The sequence below is a fragment of the Puma concolor genome, chromosome A2, assembly GCF_028749965.1.
Source record: "Puma concolor isolate L17-30 chromosome A2, mPumCon1.1.hap2, whole genome shotgun sequence".
Taxonomy (NCBI): Eukaryota; Metazoa; Chordata; class Mammalia; order Carnivora; family Felidae; genus Puma; species Puma concolor.
Genome location: NC_141668.1, coordinates 83,153,295 through 83,166,224, shown reverse-complemented (window position 1 = coordinate 83,166,224; position 12,930 = coordinate 83,153,295). Strand labels below are relative to the sequence as shown.

Genomic DNA, 12,930 nt, shown 5'->3' with positions numbered 1-12,930 from the left:
TTACTTAATAATGGTTTTGGAAAAGTGGACGCCAAACAAATCAAGCAAACAATCAAGAAACAACAGTAAAATAATAAACTAAAAGGAAATAAAGAAAAGCATGCTAGGAAATCTATACACAAGATCAAATTTCCATTTACAAGAAATAAAATTGAAGTAAACATGCAAAAGACGCACTAAAAAAGGTAGAATACATCCTTGGAGAAGGAAAATTAAACATGCAGAAAAATAAGAGTTTGAGTTTTGAGAGTAACAAGGTAGGTTGAGGCCCAATTTACCTTCACTGTCTGACATGGCATGTTGGAAGTCATCCATGATGAACGCTATGTCACGGTCATAGCCTCTAGTTCGTGATTCTTCTCTCATGTGTTGCTGAACTTCAGGCAATGAATGACTTGATCCAAACTGATCCCTAGTGTCTGCAGATATTGGTGGCAGGGGCCCAGCTGCAGCCCTGGCCATTCCCATTGGCTGGCCAACAGGACTGAGTGGACTTTCCTCTTCAGAATTCTGGGCCACAATTGGTATTCTTCCTCTACTCTGGCTAATTGGTAAACTGGTAGGCTTAGTTCGGCCAGAAGGTGAAGCATGACTAAAGGAAACATCTAGAGCTTCAGCCTCTTGAGCTTTCAGTCTTAGGGAGGAGCTGGAAGAATCTCTTTTAATTGATAAATCAAGCCCATAGACAGACGAAGGTCTGGAAGAAGGTCTGGACCTGCTGCCACTACTGTATGGCTTATCTGCTTCATCCTGCAAAGCTGAACGTAGGGTACTTCCCAATGTGCCCAGTCCTGTTCCAAGGGATGAGCCCATAAACTTCTGTTGGTCTGTAATATTTTTTCTGAGTCCAAAAGTGATATCATCTTGAAGAAGCCTTGCTCTGGAAGAAATGCCGCCAATAGATGAGGTGCTAGAAGTCATATAGCTTGTATAGTCAGGTTCAAGGTCTCTACTTTCTTGAATGGGAGAAAATTTTGACATTTTAGGATCAATTAGTGATTTCTTATGCTTTGACTGCTTTTGATAAAGTATGGCTGCTGGTAGTTGTTTTGCTGCTTGTTTTTCAAGTGTGAGTCTACTGATGCTGTACTTTTCGGATTTTGGAAAATGTCTATAGCCAGTATCAGCATGGTAGTAATGGGAAAGACCAGCAAGGTGATCTAAGCTCTCTGCTCCTCTACGGAATTCTTGTTTAATCTGGTGTTTCAGAAGCTTTAACTCATAAGGATCCTCCATGGGATCTTCCTCTGCTTTCACATAACTATGCAATCTGGAGGAAGTCTGTAATGGTGCCAGGAAATCCGTCACTTCTTGAGACCTACGTGTTTCAGTGGATCGAAGGAGACGGTCTGTTTTTGACAGATCCTTTTCATGAAGGCTAAATGCAGTGCTTAATGCTGCTGTTCCTTTGGTAATTTCTCCAATGTCATCAATTAGGACATAATTTCGTGGAGTATGATGGTCAATATCTGCATAGAAAGAATCTGCAGATATGCTTGATATTGGACTGCTTGCCATACTACTTCTTTCCTCCAATCCTATTCTCAAGTCTAAGCTATTGTACTTACTCCCAAGGTGGGAAACAGCATACGTATTATCAGTAGAAACAGGTGCTATCATCAGGGGTTGGTTGCGAATTACCTCATAGTTTGAAGTTATCTTGGGCTCCAAATATAATGTAGTTTGCCTTGGCTTCTGTTGTATCACCATCATTTGTGATGGCAACTGGTAAGAAGGTTGTGGGGTTGGTGTAGGTTGAGCTTGAGGTGTGAAGGACATTGTTGCCACAGCTTGAAATGTTGGTTGAGTCTGATAAGGTGAAACTTGCTGATGGTACAAAGTCTGTTGCTGAAAATGGGACTGTTGGGTATATGGGGTGGGTGCTTGGGTAGGAAGAGCAGGGGAAGAATACTGGTATTGTGTATAAGGACTCGTAGGAGGAACCAGTTGAGATTCTGTTTGGGTTTGCGGTGGTATAAACTGACTAAATTCAGTTTGGGGAGCAGTTCTTGGTCGCTCTATGCCATGCTGACTTTCTATTCTGGTGGGTCGGGTGCTGCTCACCTCACTGTCAGACATATAATCCCTATCCTCAGCTACTCCCTGGAGGTAGGCACGCTCTCTCTTTTCCCTCTCCTTTAATAATGCCTCTTTCCTCCTGTTAATTCCCATTTCCAGGTACCGTAACTTGGCATCGATCTCCTTTTCTTCCTCATCAAGTTCTGCTTGTTTCTTTCTAAGCTTTGCAGATTCCCTCTCTACAAGATCAAGCTCTCTGTCTATATCCTGGAGAATCTTGGCCCGTGCCATTGTGTTGGTTCTGCAGATCCTTCTCCTGGAAACTGTGCCCATTGTGCTGTATGTTGACTGAGTGCCTGTGGAGGTCTCCTCGGGAGGTGGGTTTGGCAGAGTTCTCTTAACTTTTTTCTGGGAGCCAGAAGGTGTCATGGTTTGAGAACCTTTTGTCTATAATTAAACAAAAATAGAACTTTATTATAAAGGGAAAAATATTTTAACAACTTTATAATTTACATTTTAGATTAAAATGATTTTGTGTATGTTTTAGCTATGACAGCATAAGACAAAAATTTTATACATTATTTCAAGTATTAGTCACCAATACAATTAAATGAAAAACAGTTTTTCCTTTCTTGGTAAAGTGGTTAATTATTATTGTAACTTCTGTGACATTAGCAGTGAGTTTTGAAATCAAGCATGGAACTCATTGCTAGGCAGACTTAGATTTTAGTTAGACTCTTGAGAGAATTCTAGAAGCCCATTTTTCATCCTATTAGTATACATAAAACTATTTGTTAAATGTATTCCCAGAGTATATGTGTTAGCTGTCTAAATTTTAAATTGCATTTGTTGAAGATGCACATTTACCACTGTTAAGTTCAATTATTTCTATCTTCTCATTACTACTTTACCCACCAAGAGTGGCTGTCCTTCCTATTCCAATCACGAAATGTTTTGAAAGGAAATCTTCAAATCTCCAATGTCTTTTTTTCCCGAAAAGAGTAATCTGAACTAATTTTCTATTTAATATTTCAATATTTTCATGACCATCTGTGTCTTATATTTTCTTAAAATTTTATTATTCTTAAGTAATTTTAGCTTCTTTTTTTTTTTTTTAACATTTATTCATCTTTGAGAGACAGAGAGAGACAGAGCATGAGCAGGGAAGGGGCAGAGAGAGGGAGACATAGAATCTGAAGCAGGATCCAGGCTCTGAGCTGTCAGCACAGAGCCTGACACGGGGCTTGAACTCACAAACTGTGAGATCATGACCTGAGCTGAGGTTGGACGCTCAACCAAGTGAGCCACCCAGGCGCCCCAGTAATTTTAGCTTCTTAATGTTTTTACAACTAATACATGAAGCAAAGGAACTGACTGCTATAAAAAAAACAAACAAACAAACAAACAAAAAAAAACTACTGTAGTTTTTTTTTTTAAACCAGATAAGGTGTATTGTTGATGAACTGTTAGATATATTTGATTTCATTTGGTTTGTCATAAACTTGCATTATACAAAATCACTGGCCTTGAGAATCATACAATTTTAAAATATCAAAAGATGTGACACATCATTTCCAATAAACTGATGTAAACAAACACGATTTCCTAACACAGTGAAGAAGACAGAGACCTAGACAAAATGCCAAGACAGAAGGAACTCATCCCAAAAGAAAAAAACAAAACAAAACAAAACAAAACAAGAAAAGGTCATGACTAGGGATCTAATAAAAAAAGATATAAATAACATGCTTGATCCAGAATTTAAAGCAACAACCATAAGGATACTAGCTGGGCTTGAGAAAAGAATAGAAGACACCAGGGAGTCCCTTGCTGCAGAGGTAAAAGACCTAAAGGCTAGGCCAATATGAAAAGTAAAATAGCCAAGAATTGAAACCAAATGGTATAACAACCAGGATGAAAGAAATAGAGGAATGAATAAGTGATATAAGAGTCAAAATTATGGAAAATAATGAATTTGAAAAGAGGGAAAGAATAACATTAGATCACGAATATAGACTTAGAGAACTCAGTGACTCCATAAAGCATAATAACTCTTGTATCATAGGAGCCTCAGAAGAAGAAGAGAGGGAAAAAGGGGGTAGAAGGTTTATTTAAGGAAATTACAGATGAAAACTTGCATAATCTGGGGAAGGAACCAGACATTCAAATCCAGGAGGCACAGAGAGCTCCCATCAAAATCAACAAAAGCAGGACAACACCAAGACATATAGTAGTTGAATTTGCCAAATATAGAGATAAAGAAAAATCCTAAAAGCAGCAAGATAAAAGAAGCCCTTAACTTATAAGAGAAGACAAATAAGGTTAACAGGAGATCTTTCCACAGAAACTTGGCAAACCAGAAGGCAGTGGCATGATATATTCAATGTGCTGAATTGGAAAAATGTGCAGCCAAGAATACTCTATGTGGTAAGGCTGTCATACAGAATAGGAGGACAGACAAAGAGTTTTCCAGACAAACAAAAACTAAAGGAGTTTGTGATCATTAAACCAACCCTGCCAGAAATATTAAAGGAGACTCTGAGCAGGAAGGAAAGGCCAAAAGTGACAAAGGCTAGAAAGGAAGAGAGTAAAGTCTCCAGAAACAATACAAAACAAGTAATAAAATGGCACTAAATATTACATATCTAACAATAATCACTCTGAATGTAAAATGACTACATGCTCCAATCAAAAGACCACGGTGTCAGAATGGATTAAAAACAACAAACAAATAAATAAACAAACAACAACCATCTATAGGCTGCCTACAAGAGACTCATTTTAGATCTAAAGACATCTGCAACTGAAAGTGAGGGGATGGAGAGCCATTTATCATGCCAATGAATATCGAAAGAATCCCAGAGTAGCCATACTTCTATCAGACAAACTAGATTTTAAACCAAAGACTATAATAAGAGATGAAGAAGGGCACTATATCTATACAACAAGAGGATCTAACTATTGTAAATATTCACCTCCCAACCTGGAGCACCAAAATATATAAAACAATTAATAACAAACAAAAAGGAACTCTTTAATAATAATACAACAATAGTAGGGGATTTAGCACTCTGCTTAAACCAATGCACAGATCATCCAAGCAGAAAAATCAACAAGGGAAGAAAAAAAAAAAAAAAAAAGAAAAATCAACAAGGAAACAATGGCTTTCAATGACACACAGGATCAGATGGACTTAAGGGGCATATTCAGAATACTTAATCCTAAAGCAGCAGAATACACATTCTTTTTTTTTTTTTTTTCTTGAGAGAGAGAGAGAGACAGAGCATTAGCAGGGGAGGACCAGAGCAAGAGAGGGACACACAATCTGAAGCAGGCTCCAGGCTCTGAGCTCTCGGTACAGAGCCCAATGTGGGGCTCCAACTCACAAGCTGTGAAATCATGACCTGAGCCCAAGTCAGACACTTAACCAACTGAGCCATCCACGGGCCCCAGAATACAAATTCTTTTCAAGTACACATGGGACATTCTTCAGAATAGATCACATACTAGGTCACAAATCAGGCCTCAACAAGTACAAAAAGAATAAGATCATACAATGCATCAACCACAACGCTATGAAACTTGAAGTCAACCACAAGAAAAAAATTTGGAAAGACCACAAATAAATGTAGGTTAAGGAATATGCTACTAAAAAATGAATGGGTCAACCAGAAAGTTAAAAGAAGAAATTAAAAAAAAATAATTTAAAAAAATACGTGGAGGGGTGCCTTGCAGTCTGTGAGTTCGAGCCCCATGTCAAGCTCTGTGCTGACAGCTCAAAGCCTGGAGCCTGCTTCAGATTTTGTGTCTCCCTCTCTCTCTGCCCCTGCCACACTCACACTCTGTCTCTCTCTCAAAAATAAATAAACATTAAAACTATTTATAAAGAAAAAAGAAGCAAAGAAAAATATCAAATACCGAACTTAACTTTACACCTAAAGGAGCTAGAAAAAGAACAACAAATGAGGCCTAAATAAAGCCAGAAGAAGAAGGGAAATAATAAAGATTGAAGCAGAAATGAATGAAAAACAAAGGAACAAAAAACTCCGTAGAACAGATCAATCAAACCAGGAGCTGGTTCTTTGAAAAAATTAATAACATTGATAAACCCTTAGCCAAACTTATTCAAAATGGAAAGAGAAAGGACTAAATAAAATCATAAATGAGAGTGGTAAGACTATAATCAACACCACAGAAATACAAACAATTTTAAAAGAATATTATGAAAAGTTACATGCCAACAAATTGGGCAATCTAGAAGAAATGGATAAGTTCCTAGAAACATATAAACTACCAATGGAAACAGGAAGAATAGATAATTTGAACAGATCCATAACCAGTAAAGAAATTGAATCAGTAATCAAAAATCACCAAATAAACAAAATTCTGGGGCCAGATGGCTTCCCAGGGTAATTCTACCAAACATTTAAATAATAATTAGTACCTATTCTTCTCAAACTATCCCAAAAAGTAGAAATGGAAGGAACACTTCCAAACTCATTCTATGAGGCCATCATTACCTTCATTCTGAAACCAAAGAATGCATTAAAAAAGAGAATCAGCCAATATCGCTGATAAACATAGATGCAAAAATTCTCAATGAAATACTAGCAAACTGAATCCAACATTACACTAAAAGAATCATTCACCATGATCAAGTGGAACTTATTCCTGGGATGCAAGGGTGGTTCAATATTCACAAATTAATCAATAAGATACATTACATTAATAAAAGGAAGGATAAGAACTATATGATCCTCTCAATAGATTCAGAAAAAGCATATGACAAAGTGCAGCATCCTTTCTTGATAAAAAACTTCAATAAAGTAGGGATAAAGAGAACATACCTCAACATCTTAAAGGCCATATATAAAAGACCCACAGCTAATATCATCCTCGATAGGCAAAAATTGAGAACTTTCTCTCTATGATCAGGAACAAGACAAGGATGCTCACTTTCATCATTGTTATTTAACACAGTACTGGGATTCCTAGCCTGAGCAATCAATAACAAAAAGAAACAAAAGGGCATCCAAAATGGCAAGGAAGAAGTTAAACTTTCGCTATTCACAGAAGACATAATACTCTATGTAGAAAACCCGAAAGCAACAAAAACCCAAAAGCACCAAATGCCTGCTAGAGCTGATACACGAATTCAGTAAAGTTGCAGGATACAAAATCAATGCACAGAAATCTGCTGCATTTCTATACACCAATAATGAAGCAGCAGAAAGAGAAATCAAGGAATCGATCCCTTTTATAACTGCACCCAAAACCATAAGATACCTAGGAATAAACCTAACCAAAGAGGTAAAAGATAGGCCCTCTGAAAACTATAGAATACTTATGAAAGAAATTGAGACACAAAGAAATTGAAAAACATTCCATGCTTATGGATTGGAAAAACAAATATTGTTAAAATGCTATACTACCCGAGGTGAATGTACATATTTACATATTTAATGCAATCCCTATCAAAATACCACCTGTATTTTTCAGAAAGCTAGAACAAACAACTCTAAAATTTGTATGGAAACACAAAAGACCTCTTGAATAGCCAAAGCCATCTTGAAAAAAGAAAAGCAACCTGCAAGGCATTACAATTCCAGACTTCAAGTTATATTGCAAACTATAGTGATCAAGATGGTATGGTACTGGCACAAAAACAGACACAGAGATCAATGGAACAGCATAGAAATTCCAGAAATGAAGCCATAACTATTTGATCAACTCATCTTCAACAAAGCAGGAAAGAATAGTCAATGGAAAAAAAGACAGTGTCTTCAATAAATAGTGTTGGCAAAACTGGACAGCCACATGGAAAAGAATGAAACTAGACTACTTTCTTGCACCATACACAAAAATAAGTACAAAATGGATGAAAGACTTAAAGGTGAGACAGGAAATCATCAAAGTCCTAGAGGAGAACACAGGCAGCAACATCTTTGCATCCACCGTAGCAAGTTCTTACTAGGTATGTCTCCAGGGGCAAGAGAAACAAAAGCAAAAATGAACTACTGCGACTTCATTAAGATAAAAACCTTCTGCATAGCGAAGAAAACAATCAACAAAAGTAAAAGGCAACCAATGGAATGGGGAAGATATTTGCAAATAACACATGTGATAAAGGTTTAGTATCCAAAATCCATAAAAAATTATAAAACTCAACACCCAAAAAGCAAATAATCAAATAAAGGAATGGGCAGAAGTCATACACAGACATTTTTCCAAAGACATCCAGATGGCTAACATACACATGGAAAGATTCTCAACATCACTCATCATAAGGGAAATACAAATCAAAACCACAATGAGATACCACCTCACCTGTCAGAATGGCTAACACGAACAACTCAGGAAACAACAGATGTGATGAGGATGCAAAAAAGGGGTTGGTGGGAATGCAAACTGGGGCAGCCACTCTGGAGAACAGTATGGAGGTTCTTCAAAAACTAAAAATAGAACTACCCTACAATCCAGCAATTGTACTTTTACCCCATGGATACAAAAATACTGATTTGAAGGCACACATGCATCCTGATGTATATAGCAGCATTGTCAACAATAGTCAAAGTATGGAAAGAGCCCAATGTCCAGCAAATGATGAATGGATGATGAAGTTGCATATATATATATATATATATATATATATATATATATATATATATATATATACATATACACACACACACATACATATATATACGTACATACACACACACACACACACACAATGCAGTATTACTCAGCCATGTAAAAAGAATTAAATCTTGCCATTTGCAACGACATGGATGGATGAAGCTAGAGTGTATTATGTTAAGCAAATAAGTCAAAGAGAGACAAATACCATATGGTTTCACTCATATGTAAAATTTAAGAAACTAAACAGATGGACATGTGGTGGAGGGGGAAGCAAGAAACAAACCATGAAACAGAATCTTAACTATAGAGAACAAGCTGAAGGTTTCTGGATGGGAGGTTAGTGGGGGATAGGCTGAAAGGGTGATGGATATTAAGGAGGCTACTTGCTGTGATACGCAATGGGTGTTATATGTTAGTGATGATTCACTCAATTTTACTCTTGAAACTATTATAACACTGTATGTTAACTAAATGGAATTTAATAAAAACTTGAAACAAACAAAAAATAAACTGATGTAAACAAAGTTACCCAAACATTTAATAGCATATTCACAACTATATCTCAAGTCTTCTGGTTTCTAGCTGCATATTCTTTATAAACTGCTTTTTCCCCCCATTTTCTTACTAATAATCCAAAGACCTTAATTCTCTCCTTATCCCAGTTATCAAATACTGAGAGCAGAAAAATAATAGGAAGTATATGAGAATTATATATCTAAATGATTAGACCAATGAAAGATCCTATGCTTTCACTGTCCTTTTATCATTTCCAAATTCATTTCCTTGGTGTTTTTATCTGCTTTGTGTTATAATTGTTCTGCTCCCTTTATTTAAATTAATAGATGCCTACAACATGGAACAGATATTTTACATTTATTTGTCTCATTTCATCTTCATAACAACCCTATGACTTAATTGTTAGTATTAAACAAATGAAAATAATTGAAAGTGAGAGAGAATAAATTATGGGCCAAATAGTTGCTTTTGCGGCTCCAATTCCCCATATTCTTTGAGATTCCTCTGTGATGAGGAACAAGCTACAATTTTAGAATCACTCCACCATATTTCGCCAACTCACAACATTTCTTCATTGCGAATATACATCCAAATATTTTAAATTTCAGAAACATGGGGTGCTTGGGTGGCTCAGTCGGCTGAACGTCCAACTTTGGCTTAGGTCATGATCTCATGGCTCATGAGTTCAAGTTCCACAGTGGGCTTACTGCTGTCAGCGCAGAGCCTGCTTTGAACCCTCTGTCCCCCTCTCTCTCTGCTCCTCCTCTGCTTGCACTCTCTCTCTCAAAAATAAATAAAACATTTTTTAAAAAAGAAAAAAAAAAGAAATACTCATAAACCTTGGTCGCTATCATATGGCTTCTGATTACGAAATGGGTGCATATACTCTTGTTAAGGAAAGAAAGAAGAAATAAAAGGTTAACGTAAGAACTTGAATTGTTTTTAAAGCTTTGGAGTCAAGAACTGAATTCCTCACAATTCAGTGAGTAGAATGAGAGTATGTATGTAATCTTAGGAAAAATAAAACTTTGAAGAATCATATTAATTCTTATTATTCACCGTTCATACATGTAATTTTTTTCCTAATTTACCTTTAATAGTTTATAATTCTTACTTGAGAGAATAGGCTCTAGTCAAACTCATGTTTTTTTTTTTTTTTTCTTTTTTTTTTTTTTTTTTAAATAAAGTCATAGGCTAAAGAAGCATTCCAGGTTTTGGGGATTTCTAATTATCCTCCAGGGTTGCAAATATTTAATGATCCAGGACTTTTGCTTATTAATATTTCGTGACCCATAGATGCGAGTCATGGAAGTGAGAGACAAAGCTGGTTGGAAGAAGGTGGATACTTAGTAAGTTAGCCTAGCTGACCATTCAGTCCCCACAAATCTAAATAGCTTTGCTATTCTCTGCTTGGTAACAAAATAGTTTTAACTCTGACTATAAAAATAGTCAGAAGGTTGAAGACTTGTCAAGGTCTCAGCCATATTCCTCCCAAATCAAAGTATAACACAGTGATTGAAAGGTTAAGTCTCTCAGGGCAGTCACTCAGTTTCAATCCCAGCTTTATTGTTTTACTGGCTGTGCGGTCTTTAGCAGGTTGCTTAAACTCCCTGGACCTCAGTTTTCTTACATGTGAAAGGAGGTTACTTTTTATTCTTATATTATTAGTTCATCTAAGGAATAAATGAGTTAAAACAAGTATAGAGTCTAGATTAGTAATTATCCCTGAGTGCAGACAGAAATATAATAGAGAATTTGAAATGATGTCTGGGCAACTTATAATTAAAAAAAACAAAAAACAAAACTGTCTTTCAAGACCATAAATAACCTCTAAGCTGGTTATTTAATTCTAAACCAATCAATGTATTGTAAAATAAGAGTATAGAATCCCAAAACAGAGAATCAAAACAAAATGATTTAGAAAAAAATCCAGAGATGTATAAAAGAAAAGTTATCATGATTAAAGATGATGTAGTTTGAGGCCATGATTAGAGATGATGACAAAAATCTGGAAAAGTCTTGGTATTTAATAAGATGTTCCTTGATGACTAGCTTGGCAAAAGTTGTTTTTAGATGGATCCGGTGCACTTCATCTAAAAAAAAATATTGTACTGCATATATAAATTTAAAATATTTTAAAATAGCTGGTGCAAAGAGTGAAGCAAGGGAAAGGAACAGTAAGTCCTCACAACAGAATGGATGGAGGTTGAAGGGGGACTCGAAGAATAGCTAATTTCGATTGCAAGACCTAGGAGGTGACTGTGATAGCAAGCAAATAAACTCCAGGATAAGTTTTTCTGTCCAAAGTTATTTTAAACAACATTCTTCTCGGGGGAGTCCATTTGTAACATGCATCTTATATAGCAAAGGAAGGGAATTTCTATTGTTCTGAGGTGTCAGGGCTATTAATAAAAATAGCAATAGGTAAGGTATATGGACACACTATCCCACAGACTTTAAATACATGCATGCACATTATCTCCTTGTAAAAATAATCTAAGCTCAATCTAAAGGTGAGAAAAGAAGGAAATCTATTTTTCCAAAGAGCTGAACGACCTAAAAATAGATGCTAGACCAAAATTGTTCACGGATTGCTATATATAGTAAATATGGCAAAATTCAACCTATTAATTTATTTCAGGAGTTGCTAAGTGTCATTCTAAAATGCAATGTTCTAGATACTAAAGGCACAGAAGTAAGAGGCATGAGATAAAATAAACTTAACTAAACGTGATTCTCAAAGAACTTGTAAATCTGTAATATCTTTTAGGGTGCTGTATGAAGAAACTACTTGTTTTTTGCTAAATAGCCCTTGGTGTCAATATCAGAGATATACTTCTAGACTACTGTACCACTAGAGAGACACAGGAGTGTATTTTTCATTTCATAAATAGAGAAAGTTGAAAATCAGTGTTCATCGTGATAGTATCTTGGGTTTTCAAGCTTGTTCTTTAAGTAGGAAAGGTTCTTATGAAGGCCCTTTACTTTCATTTTTTATTTTTATTAAAAATTTTTTCATGTGTTTATTTTTGAGAGAGAGGGAGAGACAGAGCATGAGCAGGGGAGGGGCAGAGAGAGAGGGAGACACAGAATCTGAAGTAGGCTCCAGGCTCCAAGCTGTCAGCACAAAGTCCGACGCGGGGCTCGAACCCGCGGACCGTGAGATCATGACCTGAGCCGAAATCAGACGCTCAATGGACTGAGCCACCCAGGTGCCCGCCCTTTACTTTTAGATAATGTTGATGTGGATTCACTTCCAAACAGTATACTTCCACATAGATTTATGGATAAATAAGTTATTTTGATACAGATAAGCATAATTTTCTAGTGAAAGCCTAACATCTTATAAGATCCTCTACTTAACAAGTCAGTAAGTAAAGAATTTTTACTATTTGAAGATAGACAAGAAAAATAAAAGCTAACAGAAGAGTAACTTGTGAAAGATAAAATGATAAATTCTATCACTCATGGAAAAATACTTTAAAAACTGATAAAACATTTAAAATCCATTAGGCCTTGCAACAGGGCACAAGGCGTGGCACATACAAAATAAAGCTATCCCATTTCTTCAACTAGAGTACTTTAGAATAGTTTACCAACCATTTCCATGAATCAAAACTCTAAAGAGGCAGTATCATGACCGTCATGAGAGTATCAGTGAATTATTGAAAGTTTATAGACATGTTTAGCAAGGAAGACTTGAATCTCGACTGCCACGGGACAGAACTGACCATTTGTAAATGTAATTGGAAT

The 12,930-nt window shown here is 36.1% G+C and overlaps 1 protein-coding gene across 10 annotated transcripts in view; it reads right to left on the bottom strand.

Moving 5' to 3' along the window:
* PCLO (piccolo presynaptic cytomatrix protein) overlaps positions 1-12,930 on the bottom strand; it is a 426,447-nt gene that overhangs the window by 152,904 nt on the left and 260,613 nt on the right. For all 10 annotated transcript variants that reach the window (XR_015248050.1, XR_015248051.1, XM_086696804.1 and 7 more), the window contains exon 7: positions 279-2,466. Coding sequence is in view for 8 of the 10 variants with exons in the window: in XM_086696804.1 (XP_086552930.1) it covers positions 279-2,466 (2,188 nt within the window). In the remaining 2 variants the exon portion in view is untranslated. The remainder of the gene's footprint in view (positions 1-278; positions 2,467-12,930) is intronic.